At 34.2% G+C, this 22602-nt stretch overlaps 2 protein-coding genes across 2 annotated transcripts; one reads left to right on the top strand and one right to left on the bottom strand.

The window, feature by feature from the left end:
* Positions 1-6677: 6677 nt before the first annotated feature.
* Positions 6678-14755, top strand: LOC125813679 (uncharacterized). The gene is made up of 7 exons (XM_049493129.1): positions 6678-7516; positions 8070-8378; positions 8468-8751; positions 10581-11612; positions 12653-12821; positions 14012-14169; positions 14324-14755. The coding sequence occupies exons 1-7, from the start codon at positions 6751-6753 to the stop codon at positions 14564-14566; spliced, it is 2961 nt and encodes a 986-aa protein (XP_049349086.1). The 5' UTR covers positions 6678-6750; the 3' UTR covers positions 14567-14755.
* A 1035-nt stretch (positions 14756-15790) lies between these two features.
* On the bottom strand, positions 15791-21502 carry LOC125813706 (protein BOLA4, chloroplastic/mitochondrial). The gene is made up of 3 exons (XM_049493161.1): positions 21191-21502; positions 16461-16528; positions 15791-16344 (listed from the first exon to the last, which is right to left on the bottom strand). Exons 1-3 carry the CDS (start codon positions 21449-21451, stop codon positions 16191-16193), a joined length of 483 nt encoding a protein of 160 aa, XP_049349118.1. The 5' UTR covers positions 21452-21502; the 3' UTR covers positions 15791-16190.
* Positions 21503-22602: the final 1100 nt, after the last annotated feature.

The following is a 22602-nucleotide window of genomic DNA, read 5'->3' as shown; positions in this document are numbered from 1 at the left end:
GAATTATTATCATAATATATTCTTAGATATTCTTTATTTATTTCTTAGCTACATAAAGAAGAAAACAGTGCATAATAAAGGAGAGTATATTGGAGAATAATTGAATTTAAGTAGCAGAGAATAAAAGCGTCACATTTGTCTATAAAAAGGCCGACATATTATGGTACACCAATTTATCTTAAATAGCCCATTAGTCATGTGATTGAACCCATTGTGGAGCCCAATATCAAAGCTCTTCACATTCATTTGTTTCGGCGAGATGATATTATAGAGAACATGCAATAGAACATAATATAAAATATAACTATGACAAAATAATATGATTATCAAAGTAGAACAAAATATTAGCCATCGAAGAACAAGAAATTTTCGGAGTAATACTATAATTATTAGTAAGAAAAAGATACGTGGCTAAAGGTTATAATAATAATAAAATATAATAATTTAAGCTACATTAAGGGTGTGTTTAGTAGGAAGGAAAATGTTTTCTATGAAAATATTTTCATGGAAAACAAGTTGATTTTGACTTATTTTCTCATGTTTGGTTGGTGAGTAGAAAATATTTTTTGAGAAATATCTTTTATTTTTACTAGAGTAGAAAATATTTTTTGAAATTAAAAATATTTTTTAAAAACAAACTTAATTTTTTTTTGGGGGGTGGAGGCTGGTAAGGGGTGGGTGGGGTGGGTCAAGGGTTGGGGTGAAAAAATAAAATTTTGAAATTGAAAATATTTTTGAAAAACAAACTTAAATTTTTTTTTGGGGGTGGTGGGGGAGGGGGGGGGGCTGGTAGAGGGTGGGTGGGTGGAGGGTCGAGGGTAGGGGTGAAAAACTGAAATTTTGAAATTGAAAATATTTTTTCAAAACAAACTTAAATTTTTTTTTGGGGGGTGGGGGGTCGAGGGTAGGGGTGAAAAAATGAAATTTTGAAATTGAAAATATTTTTTAAAAACAAATTAAATTTTTTTTTTTTTGGGTGGGGGTGGGGGCTGGGTAGGTGGTGGGCAGGGGATCGAGGGTAGGGTGAAAAAATGAAATTTTGAAGTTGAAAATATTTTTTAAAAACAAACTTCAACTTTCTTTTGGGGGTAGGGGTGGAGAGTAGGGGGTGGGTGGGTTGGGGGGGGGGTCGAGTGTAGGGGTGAAAAAATAAAATTTTGAAGTTGAAAATATTTTTTAAAAACAAACTCAATTTTTTTTTGGGAGGGGGGGGGAATGGCCAAGGTTGGAGGTGGGTGATCGAGGATCGGAATGAAAAAATAAAAAATTGAAATTGAAAATATTTTTTAAAAACAAACCTAATTTTCTTTTCTTTTTGAAGGGGGTTGGGGGCTGATGGAGGGGGGTAAAAAAATAAAAAATTGAAATTAGAAATATCTTTTAAAAACAATTTTTAATATTTTTTTGCGAGGGGGTGGGAGTAGGGGTGAGGGTGGAGTAAAAAAATTGAATTTAAAAACAAGCTTTAAAATTTTAATTTTTTTTTGGGGGGGCGGGGGGTGGTTGGGGGGATGGTTTGAGGGTAGGGACAAAATAAATTAACAAAAAAGTAATTGTAATTTGAAGTTGAAAGAGAGTTTTGGAAAATGTTTTCCTTAAGTTTTGAAGGAAAGTCGTTTTCCTTAAATTTGAGGAAAATGAGTTGATTTGAAAAACATTTTCCAAAACATTTAACCCAATCAAGCATGAGAAAATTGAAAAACATTTTCCGGAAAATGTTTTCTGCATACCAAACACACCCTAAGTTGTAAACTTTGATGTGTTATTGTGCGGTGTTAAAAATACCAATTGAAAGGACTCGGATACATGGAATGGACCCACAATTGATTTTGTATGACTATTAAGATTATTTATTTATTTTTCAGATTTTATCTTTAGTATTAATTATTTTTTAAGTTCTAATATCAAACATTAATTAATATAAATATTATAATAAGATCCTTATATTAATTATTAATTTATTAGTTTTTAATAGACATGTAAAATTCAAAAATGTGGCAAGAAGTAGTAGGGTTTGCTAAACCATTAAAGATTCCTTTTTATTAAATGCTTTAATGGTTTCAATCATCGAGGACCATTAGAACTATTATTTTTGCTTCATTTATGCCAAGCTTTCAACTCTAAGAATTTTTGTTTTCTTGTTTCCAAAATGAAGTTCGACTCTGTCCACAAAATTAAAGTCATCGATGTTGACATAGGTTATATAAGGTTACATATTTAGTTGGTCCATCAAAATAATTACATTATTAGTTATTATATAAACGAAAACATACTTCTAAAAAAATTCTCTTTGTATATTTGTACTTGTTCATTATATTAAAAACAAATTTATATTTTTACTTGTCCACTTTCTTATATTAAGCGAAAAACAAAAAATAAAATTTGCTTAATATTAATTATTCATTCCCCAAATCAGTTCATGTCTATTGAAATTATACAATATGGTATTGTGTTAAAATAAACACTTCATTTATTATTTATTAAAGAGCGTGCAAAGTCCATTTTGGACATATAAAAATAAATAGAAGGAGTGCTCCAATTAAACTAAACCACTTTAAATTAGAGAAACAATAATAGTTTATTACTCTAATTAAATTAAAATGTAACAATATTTGGTGAAAATAATTAAATGGCGGAATGGTCTGATGGACCCTTATACTTGTATGAGTTTGTATTATGGACCCTCTACTTAATCATTTATCAACTGAACCCTTGAACCCATTGAAATTTAGTATTTTAAACTCTTTTCTCACATGGTGGATAGTGTGTGTAATACACCTCCTACATGTCAAATTTCACCTCATTTTTACCTGCCACGTAGGAAATAAAATGGTAAAATTAAATTAAAGCCCCAAAAAATTATTTGAAAAATCTTTTTCTCTTTTTCCAATTATCTTCCAGATTTCTCTTCTTCTTCCTCTCTCACTCCACAAGTTTTCACTAGTAAAACGCAGTACCAGCAAAATAGTTCGTACATCACGATGTGGTGGTGGAGCTACCACTCGAAGATGGAGAGGGTGATTGCTCCACATTCGATTTGGAAAAAGCAGTGATGGCCCAAACGGCTGCGATACTCGCTCCAAAACCCTAGATCTCACGACTCGTCCAAATTACTCAACCCTCAGATTCTCTTCATTCACTTATCCTCCATGTTTCTTTTTCTTTTTCTTCCCCTCTTTGTAATTTTGGATCAATTTAACTTTTTAGTTTTTTATGATTTAGTATTCTGACGATTTGCAGAAATTGGAGTTGTTGATAGCTCCAACGATGTTAAGTTCGGAGGAAACGAAATACTTGTTGAAGAATAGGATCGATAAGTCTATTTATTTGTTTGGAGCAATGAAAGAAATTTGTTATTTGTGGAAATTCTTTGTAGAGTAATAAAGACTGAATTTGTTCAAGAAATAATGAATCCTTTGAAGAAGATAATGGAGAAGGAATTTGGAGATAAGTAGAAAAGCCTAAAAAAAAGCTTTTTTTTTGTCCAACAATGGTAAATGAATAAATGGGAAGAAGATACTCTTAATTAGGTCAAAACTTGGCATTTTGAATTTTTTTGTAAGACTTCACGCTCTTATTTTATGTGTATCACATGCACTTTGAACAAAAATGCCACATAAGATGACAGGTCAAAAAAAGGGTTTAAAATATCAAGTTTCAATAGGTTTGGGGGTTTAGTTGGTAAAATGTTAAGTAGAAAGGTTTAGAATACAAACTCATACAAGTACAAGGGTCAATCAGATCATTTCGCCTAATTAAATTTCTATCCAATATTTGTGGAATGGGTAAGTTTTGTGGGGGCCCAAATTTTAGCAAAATGAACAATGTCCGGTAAACAAACAGTGATGGGCCAATATGTCTTTCTTCTTATTTAGGCCCAACTAAAAGATGGACTGGATCATTCATTTTTAGGCTTTACTGGAAAGATTGGACAGTGATGGGCCAAATAGTTCTCTCTTTAACAGTTAGAAGGCCCAATTCAAGTACCTTAATGGGCCCAATTCCTTAACATAACAATCGAATTGCATATTGGTCGATTGGAACTTGTTCTACTGCTCTCTCCGTTCACTTTTACTTGTCACGTTTTGCTTCAAAAGAGTTAGCTTGACTAGTCTTTGAAACCAAATGTTAGTCAAAGTTCATGTATTTTGACTCTTGAAAAGTAACGTAACAAGTAAAAATAAACGAAGAAAGTGTATTATATAAAGCAGAACATTTTGTTATTTATTATTTGCTAGCATACATATTCCCATATACAATTTCTCATTCCCTAGACATTTACTTAATGAATTAAGGGTGAAAGTTTCTCATCTGTTTTGTCACATCTGTTGATGACAATTCGCCAACTAGTATTATATGTGGTCTTAAATAAATAATTGAACATTAAAAAGTGAAAACAAAGAAGCATAGATAAATTGGATATTGTATATCGAACATTACGTATGTAACTACGGAACACCACTAGCATACTCAATGATGTTTCATAAGTGGAGGCTTGGAGGAGTAGAGTGTACACAAATCTTACCGTTATATCACAGAGGTTAGAGAGACTGTTTTCGAAAAATCATACGCTCAAATATAGCAAAATCAAGTACAAAAAGAAGAAGAAAACAATGCAGTATACATAGTAACTAAGCATGCAAAACCTACAAGAAAGGAACAAGAACAATAAAATAATACGATAATCAAAACATTGCAAATTAAACAATAAACAATGAAAGATACCAAAAGCAACAGAAAGATTACAAATTTAGTTCACTAAATAAATCAAAGAACCCACCAATAATTCTTAGTAAAATTGAATTAATATTTGTCTATTTGGAACTTGTGCCTTCCCAACAGACACTTGGAGATCTTTTGCAAAGAGAAGATATTTTTAAAAAAATGACAAGTGATGGCTCAAATTTACAAAATTCATTTTTAGTGAATGTGAATAATCATAATAACGATAACAATAATAATAATAATAATATAAAAAACCCTAAATAATATTGACTCGTAATTATTTGGAGTGTGGAAGAGCCACGTATAAGAGCAAGAAAAAATAGTGAAGCACTCCCAGCCACTACATAACATCCAATTGGCTACTCATTTGTGGTGCTGTTTTAATTGCTTTGACTTTGAGTTGAAAAATGTGAGGTACAACTTTGCTCACCTTATTATAATATATATATATATATATATATATATATATATATATATATATATATATATATAAATTTTTTAAAAAAATAGTACTTATGGTGATGAATACTTTATGTTTTGCAATCAATTTTAAAAACACTATTTTAACAGTTATAAGTGTTTTGTAAAACCTTTTAAAATAATACTTTCGGAGAAAAACTAACTTTTTAGCTTCTGAAAAATAGTTTATGCTATTTTTAATAAATATCTATTTTCTTTCAAAAGCTTGATTAAACACTTTAATTATTTAAATACATAATTATTTTGATCTCTCGTAAACTTAGATGACTAGAATTCATAAAGAAATTTCGTTATGTGTCTCACATCCCACATCATATTTATACAATGCATTAAAAAAAAGTTACATTTCTATATATGAAAATAATTTAACTTAATTTTTTTCTGTAATGAAATGATTTATAGTACACAAATGGTCAGAGAGTGTTTGGCCATAAATTTTAAACATATTCATTTTTTTTATTCAATTTTATTTCAAGTCAAACAATGTCACATTAACTGAGACAGAGGAAATTCTAATATTCCTTTTACAATTATTGCGTAATTGAATTTGATCTATGTTGTGAAAAATGAATGTAATGTCTTTTTTTTTAAAAAGTGTCTAGATTCATTCCAATTAAAATAATAAGTTTATTTGTCTAAATTCACTCATTAAGGCATTTAAATTCTTTATTTGTCATAAATAACCCTTTATTCATTTCATATTTCATGGATCGTTCAGTAAGATATATCAGTGAATTCAATAAATATATTAATAGTGGTGTTATTTAGTAAAATTTTCCTTTGATTAACTTCATGTGAGTATGAAGGGAAAAAAAAAGAAGCAAAACACTAATCAAATGTTTTATTCCATATTTTAAAAAATAATTCATTTAGTGTCGGGATTGACTAAATCTAAAATATTTAATTAAAAATAAAAATAAAAATATATTTACAACTTCACTACAATCTTTATTGTGAGATGTTCCGTACTTGTATTAGGGCCAAGTAAAATTGAGTTCACACCAATATTATATATAACAATAATAATATATTCGGTGCAATCTGACAAATTAGAAGCTATGCCAATAATACATCATCAATTAACTTTGGTAAAACACCAACCAAACGGCTCCTGAAATAGGAAAAATCAAGATGTGGTGGAAGGTGATTTTCTAAAGAAGAAAGTTCCAAAAAGTAGCCAAAGAAGAATCGCCGTCCTTTCACATTGGCACAGCGTTTTTCATAGGCTAAAGATTGAGGACAGAAAATGAACACGTTGGACCAACACACAGCTCACAACTCACAAAGGCCTTATAGAATCTCAAATACCCAATAGGAAGACGTGTTCAGACTCTGATCTTCCCCTCTTTTGGGACCCAATTCCTTTTTGATAATGACTTTCAAAATTGCCCTAAATATCTCTACTTGAATTCGTTTGCATATTAACTGCCTCCACCCCTAAAGGTTATGTATTTATTCTTTCACTATTCCAAGAATCTTGATTTATCTCTGCTTCATTCAATGGCACCCTGATACTGTTTCTTAGTACTCTGTTTTGTGTTCAGGATGCAAGTGAAACTGTTAAAGATGGAAGCTTCTTGCAATTTCTGCAGTAGCATCTCTACTTTAGCTCCTAGTTGCCTTAGTCTTCGTTTCCGTCAAAAAAGATCCAATCTTTCTTCTTTTATTGGCAAGAATCGAAGCTTTCTTGATTCTATTTCTATTCGAGCAACCGCAAGTAGTAGTAGTAGTGGTGGCGCAAAGGTTGTTACTACCCGGAGAAGAAAACCCAAGAATGGTGGAACTAATGGTGCTTCCAGCAAGAATGTTAAAGTTAATGAGATCCCTGCAGTTTCAGCAAAAGGGTCATCGGGGAAGGTGGCAGAGAAAGTTCAAGTAAAGAGAAAAAAGCAGCAGGAAGAGTGTTTCCAGGATAGGGGGCCGGTGGACGTGCGAGCACTGCATCAGAATGGTGACCCTTTGGGGCGTAAAGATTTGGGTAAGTGTGTAGTGAGGTGGTTATCTCAAGGAATGAGAGCTATGGCTTCGGATTTCGTTACAGCAGAGATGCAGGGAGAGTTTGCTGAGCTTAAACAGAGAATGGAACCAGGATTGACTTTTGTTATTCAAGCTCAGCCTTATATTAATGCTGTCCCTATGCCTCTTGGTCTTGAAGCTATTTGTTTGAAGGCTTGCACTCATTATCCTACCCTTTTCGACAACTTCCAGCGTGAGCTCAGAGAGGTTCTTCAGGACCTTCAGAGCAAGTCATCCTTCCAAGATTGGCGTGAGACTGAGTCATGGAAGTTGCTCAAGGATCTCGCCAGTTCAGGTGACACCCCTGGAAATTACTCCACTGGATTCTATATTATATGACATATTATTTGATTGAAAGGTTTATGTATATAGTAGTAAAAGGAAAAAGATTAATCATTGCATAATAATCTGATATGAAAAACGTGCTCTTTCTGTTTCATTTTATACGTTTTAAACTATGATGTATGTATCGACAAAGAGTTTATGAAGCAAAAGAAAGACTTTTGACACGTAAATATATATAACAGCGCTGTAAATTCTTGTGTTTGAATCATATCGTGTTATGTCAATCCTATAAGAGCATTTCATGAAGGGTTAAATGACAGTGATAAAATCACATAGCTTCCAAATATAGAAAATTGTCAATCTTGTTGAAATAGATCAAAAGGCAAAGAGGTTCCTGTAAATGGATTGGAGGGAGTATTGGATTCTTGAAGATGTTTTAAGCAATATTATGAATAGAATGGTGTCCAATGCTTCATATAGATTGAGAAAGGAATTTTTCTAACTTTGCCGATGGGGTTCTGGAATTGGTCAGTTTGGTTTTCCCTGACACTGTTTACTTGCAGCTCAGCATAAAGCCATTGCAAGGAAGGTTTCTCAACCAAAATCTGTTCCTGGCGTAATGGGAATGGACCTCGAGAAAGCAAAAGCCATTCAGAGTAGGATTGATGATTTTGCCAATCGTATGTCAGATTTGCTTCATATCGAAAGGGATGCTGAATTGGAGTTCACTCAGGAAGAGTTGAATGCTGTCCCTGCACCGGATGTTACTTCTGAGGCTCAGAGGCCATTAGAATTCTTGGTTAGCCATGCGCAGCCTGAGCAGGAACTCTGTGATACTATCTGCAATCTGACAGCAGTTAGCACATCTATAGGTGATCTAACTTTCTTTAACTACATGGATGTTTGCCAGTATTTATTGCCTCCATTGAACTGGAACATGTTTTTGCATTACAACACACAGGATTAGGTGGAATGCATTTAGTGTTGTTCAAATTGGAGGGAAATCACCGATTGCCTCCAACTAACCTCTCACCTGGAGACATGGTTTGTGTCAGAATATGTGATAGTAGAGGCGCTGGTGCAACTTCTTGCATGCAAGGATTTGTGCATAACCTAGGTGAGGACGAACGTAGCATCAGTTTGGCTCTTGAATCACTTCAGGGAGATACTACCTTTTCCAAGCTCTTTGGGAAAAATGTTCGCATTGATCGTATTCAAGGATTGGCTGATGCACTCACATACGAGGTATATTTCCTTCTTCAGTTCTGCCAGGTGAAATTTCTTGTTGAAGTCATAGTTAAAAAGAATAGTGGAATGGTGAAACTAAATGATTAGGTCAGACAGACAAAGTTTTGGTATATGGTTAACCTAGTTTATTTAGAGGAAGCACAATTGTAGGGGTCTACCAAGTCCATCTCAAGTTCCCTGTGTTCTTTTTTATTGATCTTAGGAGGGAAATGCTCACCCCAGCAGTGATTCTCTACGTTTTGGAGAAAAATATGTGAAATATTGTTGCGTTATGATTTTGGATGGAAAGACTTCAGGCTTAGCTTTCTGTCCCATATCCGTTTAAATTAAGTTGTTTTCTGGATGTGCTGTTAATTTCTGAATTTTTCTTGATAAGAATCTTTCCCCCCTTAGATTATTCTTGCATGTCACTCGACCTGTGATAATGCATGTTTGTAGCTTGATGCCTTGATTTTTTCTCATAGTGGACGTAGAGACTCTGGTACTTATATTATCTAAGTTTGTTTTTTGGAGAAGCTCATACTTCATTTCCAAGATTCAGGCCTAACTTTGAAAAACCTAAGGAGTTCATACTTTTTTCTAAAGTAATATTTTCTTGATTTTGAACATAACTCTCTGTATGCAAGCAGTTATTAGAAAGTCAGTACTTCATTTCCAAGGCTCAGTATAACTTTGAAAAACCTATGTATCACTTCTGCCACTATGACTGGTGGTGATTAGTACTCTAGAATCAACATTGTATGTTGCGCTTTTTTGTTTTCATGTTGTTCAAATATGCCTTCAGCATTTTCTTGTTCTTTCCTCTTTTTCTTCACTTGTTCTCCTACTACTTTTCTTACAGCGTGATGTTTCTATCTTTTTTTTCACTTCCTTCACTTGTTCTCGTACTTCCTCTTGATTGTATCCAAGTATTTTCCATTCATGCTAAAGCTTTCTGGTTGAAAATTAGAGAGCTTTATCTAAGGAATTCGTCTCCTTCCAGCTGGCTTTGGCATGCTGTTGTATCACCCAATCTAACCATCCATTTTATCCATGGGGTAGCTCGGAAATTAATAACAGAGGCTGGTTACGGTCTCATAGCAGCATTCACAGCATTACTCTTTATAAAGGGTTTCATAGACACCTGTGAGATACCAGTTGAGCATAGATTATTGCTTGCTCTTTTAGAGAATTACATTTTGTCTAAGGTTCTTCTATACTTTATGTATATTCATTGTGTACATGATTTTCCCTTTATAAAGAGCAATGCTTTACAGCCCTTAGGATCTTGAAAATAATTCATGCCTGCCTTTGCATATGACCATTACTTCTTGTAAGTTGTAAACTACCATTGGTAAATGAGCGGTTCTTTATTATCTTCTTGTTACTCTATATCTTCCTTTATCACCATAGGATTTCCTGTGATGTGTTGTCTTAGGAAAAATATGACTTGTTTACTTCTTGAGTTAACAAGGACAATTTGTGGAGTAAGAGCGGTAGTTGACACAACTATAAAATTAAGTTCAAACAAAAAAAAAACTATTAAGATTTTCATAATTGGCTTTTTATCTTTGAGATCTTTGCTGCAATAGTTTTTTTGATAGGCGTTGCAGCATGCTTTATGATAAGTACAGTCCTCTACTACTATTGTTCATATTGGGGAAGAGTAATTTTATATAAAATGTTTAAGAGCACTTGCTGCTTTACAAAGTTAATGATTAGATTGGAATATTTTATTCTATTGAATTAAAGGTCACATCATTTTTTGAAATTTTCTGGGTTCTCATTAGGTTTGAGGAGAACATAGTCTATCTTAAAATGTGGTATTCACCCTTTTCTTTTGACAGCGCAATTGTGAAGCCTTAATGATGCTTCAGAAGAAAGGGTTTCGGAAGAAAAATCCTTCAGTAGCAGTGGTAGCTACACTTTTTGGAGACAAAGAAGACCATAAGTGGCTTGAGGAGAATGACATGGCAGATTGGGCTGAAGTGGAACTTCCTGATTCTACAAACAGAAAATCTTTTGATGCTTCCCAAAGAAAAGCAATTGCATTAGGTTTAAATAAGAATCGACCTATAATGATAATTCAAGGGCCTCCTGGCACAGGGAAGACTGGTTTGCTGAAGGAATTGATTTCTCTTGCTGTAAAACAAGGTGAAAGGGTGCTTGTAACTGCACCGACAAATGCAGCTGTGGACAACATGGTTGAAAAGTTGTCTGATATTGGAATCAACATTGTACGGGTTGGAAATCCTGCACGAATATCCCCTGATGTAGCTTCAAAATCTTTGGCTGAAATTGTGAATAACAGGCTGTCTGATTTCCGAGCAGAAATTGAGAGGAAGAAGTCAGATCTTAGAAGGGACCTGAGGTATTGTCTTAAGGATGACTCTTTAGCTGCTGGTATACGTCAACTTCTGAAACAGCTTGGAAAGTCCATCAAGAAGAAAGAGAAGGAAACTGTGAAAGAAATCTTATCAACTGCTCATGTTGTGCTTGCAACAAACATTGGGGCAGCTGATCCACTAATTAGGCGGCTGGATGCATTTGATTTGGTTATTATAGATGAAGCTGGCCAAGCAATTGAACCATCGTCTTGGATACCAATATTGCTCGGAAAGCGTTGTATTCTTGCAGGAGATCAATTCCAGCTTGCTCCTGTGATCCTTTCTAGGAAAGCCTTAGAAGGTGGTCTTGGAATTTCACTACTGGAGAGGGCAGCAACTTTGCATGATGGGATGCTGTCGACAAAGTTAACAACACAATACAGAATGAACGATGCCATAGCTAGCTGGGCTTCAAAGGAGATGTATGATGGATCTTTAACATCATCTCCAACCGTTGCTTCTCATCTTCTGGTGGATTCTCCTTTTGTCAAGGTATGAAACGCTTTGCCATTGCATGCCATTTTCTCTATGCATATAACTTATGATTTGAATTCTGATACCTTGTTTTACTTTTTGTTCTTTCCACAAGTTCAAAGGATAACATAGGCTCCTTTCTTTGTCATTTTCCATAACATAAAGCTTAATGGGCTTTTCATGACTTTCTTCATGCACGTGAAATATTAAGTAGGAAAACAGAGGTGTAGAGGTTAACTTATAGTGCAGAATATCTGTGCCATTGGCAATGTTCAAGTAGGATGACTTCTACATTAGAGGTTTTACTTGTAGGAACCATGAGAACTTTAAGAACATTTATGTGGACCTTTTCTTTATTGTAATTTTTATATGGACATTAGAAGATACCATTTTGAGATTGAGATGTAAGGGTTCTTAAGTCTTGACCCCTCAGATATCATGGAACTGTATGAACACCTAATCTAAAGGTTTAAAAACCTTTAAATGGTATTTTGGTCTAAACTCCTAATAAAATAGTGTCTTTCTGGATATTTTTCAATACTGTCTACAAATTTGAATCTCTCCCCTCAACATCTTGTTTTGTATGCAATACATACTATGCTTAGAAAAAATAAAGTTGCCATGGAACCCTTTCTTGTAGAGTTACCATCTTCGACATGTGCTAGGTGCTGCATTTAATTGTTCTTGGCACTGCCTCACAACATTAGTCTGGGTTATCTGTTTTGAGGGCAAGAAGAACAATTTGCAGAATTTCAAGATGAATTGTATAGCTCTTTATTATTTTTGGTGTAAACAGAAGAATTTTTTGATGTTTTAGACTATTTGTGACAAAAAGCACAGATGGAGTCAGTCTAGTTTGTAATACTTTTGGAAGGGGGGGGTACTTTGATGTAGTATACCTGTGGATAAATAGAAAAAAAAAAAGTTACCATTCTCAAAAAAAAATTAGTCTGGGTAATCTGCTTGTTCGAATCTTTAGCATAATGTTGACCAACAAGTATTTGGTTACAGAAAGCATTCCTTTAGATGATTTTAATTCTTCTAATTTCTGCATTCAGCCAACATGGATTACACAGTGTCCGCTGTTATTGCTTGATACGAGAATGCCTTACGGAAGCTTATCAGTTGGTTGTGAAGAGCATCTGGACCCTGCTGGCACTGGCTCCTTTTTCAATGAAGGGGAAGCAGAAATCGTTATTCAACATGTATTCAGTTTAATTTATGCTGGTACGTGCCCTTCACTTTTTGTTTTCTCTTGAAATGATAATTGATAGATCCTTTAATTTTCCTGAACGTAATCATAAATAAAACTTCCATGATGAGTGTTTTTATTGCTCAAGCTATGACTGGACAAAATATGCATTCATTGAATTCAATTATTCAATATCTTGCATGTATCCTGTCTACCCACCAGAATGCCTAGCTTATGTAGAGAGGTAGCAGGACTCCTGGTGATGGACTGATGACAACTTTATATTCTCTGGTTATAACTCATGACAAGTATATGCTGAAAGTACTGTTACCATTCTCAAAAAAAAAAAGTATATGCTGAAAGTAAAAGCTCATGAAATCTCAATTGGAACTGCACATTTCTCTCTAATCCATTGTCAATGACTGATTTTTATCCTTTGTACGTGAATCCATTCTTTTACTACAGTTAAGCTTAACGGAAAAAGTTTTAGAGAAATGCATAGCCAACAATGTTAACTCCTCTTCCATATTGCTGGAAGAACTGTTTGACAAAAAGCTACTCAACCAGGATACTTTTATATCTATCACTCCAATTCCCACATTCTTTGAGAAGCTGAAGACCTTTCACCTTGCTTAGATGGTTATTCCTTTTTAAGTTCCTAGAAGATTCTTTTTCTTGTAGTAAGAAGAAGTTTCATTGCTGGCATCAAGAAGATGCAGCATAGTACAAAAGTTAGGAAGATAACAGAACTTTGTTATCTCAATTACAAAAAGACTAAACTAGTACTAGGGAGCTAACAAAGTTCAAAAAGTTCCTAGGTGAATCTATGGGTGAATCATCTTCGCTAGAAGGAAGTGTCTTTCAGTAGAACCATATACCATGAAGACTCAGTTGACAGCTTAGCTGAATGAAAGAGTTAATCAGTACTATCTTTTAGTGAGGGTTAATGAATACTATTTGCGTTTCCAATAAGCTCAAGACACTCATGGTGATAATTTCTCTCGGACCAAATCAACATAAACTTCCCTTCTCAGCATGTTCATGATTCTGCATTCACGTTGCTTGGATGAGCCTATGAAAGCATCCTTTACCTGCGAGATGAAGGAAATCTTTTTATTTACATTTGGGGAATATGCATGTACTTTCTACTTCTGTTGCTTCATGTATTGTAAATCAGGATAGATTAGTTAAAGAAGTATCAGTTATCTTAAATTATCTTCTGCAGGTGTTCCTCCTGCAGCCATTGCTGTGCAATCTCCTTATGTCGCTCAAGTGCAACTACTTAGAGACAGGATTGATGAGATTCCTATGGCTACTGGCGTTGATGTTGCAACTATTGATAGCTTTCAAGGCCGTGAAGCAGATGCTGTGATTATATCCATGGTAAACTGTCACTCTACTGATGTGTTGCATTTCTAAGCATAACTGTTTCATGAATTGATCCAACTACATTATACACTTCAATGTACATTGTCTAATTATTGAGAAAGAGAATATGCAAGTGAATGCTTATATAACCTTGCTTAACTATGTCCAGGTTCGATCGAACAATTTGGGGGCAGTTGGCTTTTTGGGAGACAACAGGCGAATGAATGTTGCTATAACAAGGGCGCGCAAGCATGTAGCAGTCGTCTGTGACAGTTCAACTATATGCCACAACACATATTTGGCTAGGCTGCTTCGTCATATTAGATATTTTGGGAAAGTAAAGCATGTTGAACCTGGCAGCTTCTGGGAATTTGGCCTTGGTATGGATCCAATGTTGCCTACTACCAGTTAAATTTGAAATAGTTCAAGAATACCAAATTTTTAATGCTTCTGTCCAACTAGTGACTGGCTGGGCGGACTCTCAGATACATTGATGCCCTTGTTCGGTCTGCAAATTATATATTCAGCTTTTTGACCACGAGGACTAAGCACGGGGTACTTTTCATTTGTATATATAATTCAAAGAAAAACTTTATGAAAAGTGTAAATATATATACACACAGCTACGATGTCTATACGATTCTTGATTGTTTAACTCCAGTTAATGATTTTCCTTGTATTTGAATCAGCATGGAGATTCTGTTGAAAAAAGGTTCAAGTTCATTCACTACCGGAGTTGTTCATACATATATGAAGTACCTGAGAAGTTTATATTTCTAAAAACAGAGTTCTGGGGAAGGAGTAAGGGTAGTAATAGCGCGGACTAGCCACCATCGTCCTGGAGTTGTACTTGTGAAAATTGAAACTCCAGGGGATGGAAAAGGCCAAAACTCCAGGAGTTGAAAAATAAAATGAAGGCCAAAAGCATGTTAGATTAAGCACCACTTGAAAATAATGCAAAGTAAACATCAATTTTGAACGACAACACACTAAAATATATATTGTCTCATATTCAAAACTTCATAATACACCTTATTTAATACTATTCTTATAAGCCCGATCAAACGACCACTAAATGTTCAATGAGAGGCAACGTGTTTGATATAACCATTCAATTATAAGTTGATACCATTTTATGGTTTTTGAAACGCTTTTTTTTCTTGTTCTTTTGCTTTTCAAACAAGCCAACTTATAGCACCCAAACATTCTGCATTTTTGTTAATTCTATCGTCACTTTGTTTGACAAATGTAAACATCAAGAAAATTGTGTTTCACGCGTATGTGTTAGCTGTGCCTAAACCATCTGACTTACAGAAATGATAAGAAAATTGTCTTTTCTACTCTAATTCGATACTACTACAATAATAATATTTTCAAGTGCATCAAAATTCTATGAGAATCTAGCAAGCAATTAAAAACACTAGTAATTTAAGTAGTGCTAAACTGCAAATATGTAGCGACCTGCCAAATATAATCCACAAGACAAATTTAGGACCTTTTTTGCTGTTAGAAGCAGCACTATATGTGATGATTATATGGCATGTCATGAGTCATGACTAACTTTAATATACTATATAATATGGCTCCATTTCCCCCAAAAAATAAATTGATTTAAAAAGTTGGCGACCACAAATAGTTGATAATTCTTCAACCTCCAAATTGCTATAAATATACTGAGCAAATGATGAAATTCAATTTCTTGAAGCACTTATTTCTCATCAGAATTTTACCATATCCATGGAGTTAAGCAGTTAAACTGTTCTTCCTTTGGACAGGCACATTCAACTCTTGTTCTTCGACCAGTAGCAGGGAAGAACTAGATTTTAAAAATGAACAAACTGCTGTTACAAAATGGCAAGTATTCAATGCCCTGTCTCCAACTAAAAATGTAAAGCAATACTACTTCAAAGTTGACATCATTCAATTTTCTCTTTTTTCATAGTAACTGTATATCATATCAATTGAAAAGTTTTGCGACTTCAAAATAAAGTAGCTGACTGGGGTGGTGTTTTGATACTCTTAGGTTGTGCCTCTTATCACTTCCCTGCAGCTGCTTCGGTTGGTGTTTTGGTAGTCATCTGGTCAACTGCATGCACAGTGTTCTGAAGTTCTTCCCATATGGCTTTGTAGACCATCCTCTGCCTATTCACAGCAGATTGTCCCTCAAAAGCTGAAGCGATTACATCAATGCTGCAAAGAGAAATAAAATGACTACAGAACTAGCAACAAATACGGTCACCACTTGATTTAGTAAACCAGCTTCGTATTCCCATCCATTGCATCATTTACTAGAGAAGAAGCCTCACCTGACATGCCGACCATCACCATAAGCATCTTTCACTACGACTGTGTCTGCATTCAACTGTTCCTTGATCTGTTCACATATATTCAAATCTCAACCAGACAATTATATTGACAGAAGTGAGACTATCACAAAAGACATGAATGTAATATCCCAGGCAGATATTACAGGAGCATGGAATCTGTACAGCCAAATGTAGCATAGGCTAAGCAAGTACTGCAACCCTTCTTAATGTAATCTAAGGCCACAGCCTTGTTTATGTAACCATGACAAAAACGTAAAGAGGATCAAACATCAAAAGTTTAATGCCACATGAGAACGGAATTTCATAAATCTCAAAAGAAGAATCTACTTCAATTGATATGCCCTTGGAGCCGGGCATACATAACATACACAGTCAAGAGGTGAACAATTAGATACAACAGCCGGTGTTGCAGCGAAATTGATTGCAAAAGAAGGGACAGGGAAGAAAAGTTCTTTTCCAGAACTGCAATTGTGGACATGATGTGCTTAAGCTTTTTCTTCCATGTTTTAGTTAAAGTAGGAGCTAATATATGTCATAAAGAAGTAGCATTCTATACTTCGCTGTATATGATTGATTACAAATACGACTATGAGGAAAAAGAAAAGAGACACTTATGAGCCAGTTTGGGTTAGTTGATTATAAATGCCCAGGCGTTTAGCTAAATTGGCAAAGGTTGAGGGACTTGTTAGGTCACAAGTTTGAGTCGTGCAGCAAGCAACCTAAGTCGAACATTTAGGTGGAGAAAAATAAAGGGACGGGCCCATCATTCTCGAGTTTCAAGGTCGCGGTCGACCCAAAGGGCAGACTCCACAGATTTTTCGGTCATAAAACGAATAGAGGGAAAAAACATTAAGTGGTTGTAAGTGCATTTAAGTGTTAAAACTGATTTTATAAATATGCAGTTATGTGTTTGAATAGAAGTGTTGAAGCTAATAATAAATAAATAATGTATTTGGTAAAATAAGTTGATTAGTTGTTCTTTTGACAAAGTGACTTAAGTACACTGAAAGCTTAAAGAGAAGGAGTAATGACTTATATATAATGAAGAGGAAGTTAAGGATTTTGTTTTGGAAATGGTGTTTCGAGAATTAGGAAAAATATCAAGGACAAAATTATAAAAATCTTGGTTAAACAAAAAGTGCTAATAGTTGGGGCCTTGGGGGTGACCTATTTATGTCTTTCGGATGATTCTTTTTGGCTTATAAGCACTTAGCTATAAGTACTTTGGTATTTACCAAACGCATAGGTGAGTCAAAAGGTACTTATAAGCGAATTTGACCAACTTATGTGTTTGACAGCCCATTTGGATTAGCTGATTGTAAATAGCAGATAAGTTTCAAGTGTTGAAAAGCATTATTCAGCGTTGAATCTGATTTTATAAACAAGCAGTTACATCTTTGGATAGAAGTTCTGGAATTGTTAATAAGCAGTTGATGTATTTGGTAAAAAAGTGTTGATAAGTTGTTCTGTCATTAGAATGACTAAAATATCCTTAAAATATTTGCAAAAAATTATAAATTTAAAAGTATATGGGTAAAGAAAAGGAGGAACGACAGACACGAAGTGGAGAGGAAGTAAGAAGTTTTGTTTTGGAAAAGATATGTTGACAGTTAGAAAAGGTATGATCTACAGTTGGAACAAATGGGGACGCACCATAGACCAAAAAAGATGGACTATGATACCAGGCTGTACATGGTGGACTATCCGGAGGGAAAGGAATCTAAGATGCTTTGAAGGAAAGAACAACCCAATCTAGAAGATAAAGCTTAATTGTATTTTACGTTTTCACTTTTGGTGTAAACAGAACTGCATAGAGAACACTCAGACTCTAATGCGATTGTTAGTCTTTATAGATTTTTTTGCTTAGATTAGCTTGCTCTCATTACATGTAGTTATGGCTTAACAACCCTTTTTTGTTGATACAATATGTTACCTTATCAAAAAATTAAAAAAAATATTATAAAATCGTAAAATACTTGGTCAAACCAAAATTGCTTATAAGTTTAAAAGTCATAAGTTGGGGATGACCAACTTATGACTTTTGGCTGATTTTGGTGTATAAGCACTAGTCTCATAAACACTTTGGTGTTTAGTAAATGCGTAGATAAGCTAAAAAGTGTTTATAAGCCAATTTGATCAGCTTATAAGCTTAGTCAAACACACTCTAAGCTTATAAGCTGGTCAAACTAGTTTATAAGCACTTTTTGGCTTATCTAGGCATTTAGTAAACGTCGCCTAAAGTCATAAATTGGTCACTCCTAACTTATGGTTTTATAGCTTATAAGCACTCTTGGTTTGACCGAGCCTTTTACAATTTATTCCTAATATCTTTTGTAATCTCTGAAATACTCTTACTCACATAACTATTAATTCTCCCCAATTCTATTTCTGCCGTTCTTTTTATATGTAAAAATTACTATTAAATTTTTATTATGTTGTAAATAGATCGAAGGACATTTCAGTCATTTTAACATAAACAATGATGATCAAGACCTTTTTACCAACCATGTTAATGGCAAATATCAGTTTCAACCCAAACCCATAACTGTTCATTTAAAAATTCAGCTTCAACACCTAAAAGAGTTTTTCAACCCTTGATGTTTCTCAGTTAATCCACCAGTTTCATAAGCTTATCCAAACACCCCAGAGTAATTTCAGGATACAAAACTAGGTTCAAGGATCTTCTAAAAGGGATTTCACAAGTTTAGTCCAAAACTCAAACTTGCTTCTTCTTTTTTAATTTGATCCTATAGACATAGTTCTATTAACTTCATTATGACACCGAGACGAATATTCTGAGGTTTCCCTAATACTTTTGATTATTGCTATTGCAGTACTTTTCTATCCCCACCCACCGACACTAACGTCAAAAATTGTGCACCCCTTTATCTCTTGTGATTACATACTCCAAATAGTTTTCAGCATCTATATATTGCTTTGTCATTCAGCCACTTATAACAGACACTCAAAACTCATCACAACTCTTGTGCCTATAAAACTGAATCTTTGTCTTAACTTTAATAGTTCATTGCACTTGGATCAAGGTGTTGCATCACACCAATGCGCTGGTTGATTATTTGATAAAATATGCAACATTTGTGATCCTAGGTAGGTCAGTTCATCTTTTTGTTTACAACCGAGAAATTCCCAAGGGTTAGTGGTGCATGGTTCAGAACTTGGTGGATAATCGGCTTGATCCTCCCCCCTTCTCCACTTAAGTACCAAGCATTTGTGTTCAAGTTCATGGCATGTGCCGCCGGGTGGGGGGAGGGGGAAGGGGGCTTGATCGCACGATTCTTAATATCTAGTGGTTGCTTCATTCATTGTTTCTCTTGTTCTTTTTTTCTTCTCAAATTCTAACATCTTCAATTCTACATAATTAACCATTGTAAGAAATACCATGATTATTTAGTACTCCCTCCGTCCAACAATAGTTGTCCACTATATTATTTTGGAATGCCCAACAATACTGGTCCACTTTATGAAATCAATGGATAATTTTACACTTATCATTAATTATAGTTATTTCTCTATTCTTTTTTTTATGACAAGGAAAACCCGCAGCCGCTACCCTTTGGGTGTGCACAGGGTAAAACTCCCGCTCCTATGCAATAGCTCGCAAACCACATAGGAGAGGTAACCCACACTAGGCAAGTATGGTGCAACGAGCTCGACCCAGAAGGCAAACCCCTTGCTTTCGCTGGCAAGGGGTTTCGAACTTGAGACCTCCAACATGGAAGGCCCAAGCTCAAACCACTGGGCCACCCCGAAGGATTATAGTCATTTCTCTATTACATTTTCAAGACATTGCATTTATTATATTCAAAGGGTGATATAGTAAAATTACCCTTCTATTTATAGTTTCTTAAGAAGTGTGCAAAGTCAATAGTGGACAAGTATTGTTGGACAAAGGGAGTAATTTTTTTTTCTTCTTGAAATGGGGATATTTTGTAGTGCCAAAGTCAATTTTTATCAGGTTCCTTCTTTTAAGGGATTATGCAAAACTGCACATACTCAACGATGTTCTCTTCTAATCTGTGCCCCTTCGATCAACATTTAGACAATGCCATTCAGCACTAGAGAAATCTATGTAAGATGGAGTTCATAGAAAGCTGATAAAGCCATCAAGAAAATCTGGGTCGTGGTATCTGCTTGTATTTTCTGGTGTATTTAGATAAAAAGAAATGGTAGATGCTTTAATGGAATTTCAACTCAAGCAATATCCTGAAGGCTAGATGCTTAATGAATTTATTCAGTTGGTTCAGATAGTTCCTAGTAATTAGCATTGACCATTTTTTGGATTTCGTTAGCTCTTTAATACCTTGCAATTCTGCTTTGGTAACATACCCTATCCTCTCCAGACACCACTTGTGGGATTACACGGTTGTTGTTAGCTCCTTAGTATACTTTAGAAATGAGCTGAACAGATCAACATTTTGTATCTTTTGTATCTATTGCAACTTCCTAATGCCTTTTTATCAAATCTACTTACTTCATCAAATATAAATAAAAAATCTTGAGGTCAGAGTTAGCAATTACTCCGAACAAACTCTTATAGTAATCCCTAAGGTTTTAATCTTTAGAGAGAAGTTAGCAATTCCCAAGCTGTAGAAAGCACAAAGCAGATAAATACAAGCCCAATAAAACACAAATCCCAAGTTTTATGATGCGCAAAAACTCATAGTTGAAAAAGGGTCAATGAATTCAACCTTTTTCTCCATTGACTGCATAAGAGGGGAATCAAATGAGTCATTGCCAGTATCGCTAGTTGCTCGAATACTGAAACTCCGATGACCGGCGAAGGCCTCAATCTTCAACCCTATGTGAGAAAGGAGCTTCATCGGCCTATTGGAACGGGCAGCAATAGAATAGCATTTCACCATTGCAGGTACACGTGGCTGAACGGAGCAGCTCAGTCGCCGAATACACAGCGCCGCCACGTTTGGCCTCACAAACAGTGCCTTCGTCATCTCTACTGCTTCTTTCCCGTATATGGTCACAAGCAAATTAGAATTTAGAGGTAGTCATCATCTATACAATCCCCCAAATAAAATGTTAAATTATTTTTGGTTTAAAATTTTTATTTTCCATGTATAATTTCATTATTTTTGTATATTACTTTTCAAGATACGAAATTTGCTATCTAAAAGATAAAAAGGCGAAATTTTTTAAAATTCTAATGTCCCGACAAAGTTTAAATTGAAATTAAAATATTATTCAAGTTTATTTAATATTAAACCAAACATATTTTAAATGTTTGTGTATTTCTATATTTATAAGATAAAACGTTAAACAATAATTAGTTCTTTGTATTTGATATGGGTTTAAATTGATACCTTAAGATATCTTTTAAGTTTTCAAAAATGATTACTTTTGATCTCCAACAAATTTTTATTGTTAGATTCAACAAAAATAAAAAAAATTAACTACAAGTTTTTTTTTTGTCAAATTCAAAAAATTTGTCACGCCAAAAACAATATCATACACCAAAAGAAGATCTAAAATAAATGCAATAAAAATGCACCTCAAAAAAGATACATTAGAATCCAAAGTTTGCATCTTCAAATTTGAGTTCATGTTAAATTCTAATTATTTTTTTCATATTTCATGCTAAATTGAACAACTAGAGCTTTTTGGGTATATGACGGAGGACAGAATGCTTTCTTTTTTTACAAATTTAAAGAATTAATCTGCTCAAGAATATAGTCAAGGGGCCAGTTTGAATCTGTCCCTCTAAGCATAAAAAAGAAAAAGAAAAGTTCATTATTTTTTATGCTTAACTATTTGTATTATGTTCTTTTATTAAAACGACTGAATATATGTTGAGTTTTAAGATATTTCTCTTTTATTAAATTGTGAATTGAGGAAATATGTCAAGAGAATCTTTTTGCATCATTTGTTGTTCTTTTTTTCAATGTCGTCATTTGTAGAATAGAATTACAAGCTTTTTATTTGAACGTATTATCATTTTTTATACATTGTCAAGCAAAATATAATAAAATGTCATCATTACTGTAGTATGTAAACACCATGGAGGTATTATAATTTTTTTGGAATGTAATGGTTTGATGTTTTTTATCAGCTTTTGCATCCCCATGACGTTAGTTTTTTAAAATAATAA

The sequence above is a fragment of the Solanum verrucosum genome, unplaced genomic scaffold, assembly GCF_900185275.1.
Source record: "Solanum verrucosum unplaced genomic scaffold, falcon-dt-bn FXZP01000205.1, whole genome shotgun sequence".
NCBI lineage: Eukaryota > Viridiplantae > Streptophyta > Magnoliopsida > Solanales > Solanaceae > Solanum > Solanum verrucosum.
The sequence above is the reverse complement of the archived record's forward strand: the minus strand, read 5'-3'. Positions and strand labels throughout refer to the sequence as shown.

What these genes read in the sequence shown, in the direction of transcription:
- LOC125813679 (XM_049493129.1), top strand. Translation starts at nt 6,751, where the DNA reads ATGCAAGTGAAACTGTTAAAGATGGAAGCTTCTTGCAATTTCTGCAGT. An exon ending in CAAGGATCTCGCCAGTTCAG is followed by an intron (nt 7,517 to 8,069) that starts GTGACACCCCTG and finishes GTTTACTTGCAG; the next exon opens with CTCAGCATAAAGCCATTGCA. An exon ending in AGCAGTTAGCACATCTATAG is followed by an intron (nt 8,379 to 8,467) that starts GTGATCTAACTT and finishes TACAACACACAG; the next exon opens with GATTAGGTGGAATGCATTTA.
- LOC125813706 (XM_049493161.1), bottom strand. Translation starts at nt 21,451, where the DNA reads ATGACGAAGGCACTGTTTGTGAGGCCAAACGTGGCGGCGCTGTGTATT. An exon ending in TGCAGTCAATGGAGAAAAAG is followed by an intron (nt 16,529 to 21,190) that starts GTTGAATTCATT and finishes ATATGTGAACAG; the next exon opens with ATCAAGGAACAGTTGAATGC. An exon ending in GGTGATGGTCGGCATGTCAG is followed by an intron (nt 16,345 to 16,460) that starts GTGAGGCTTCTT and finishes TTCTCTTTGCAG; the next exon opens with CATTGATGTAATCGCTTCAG.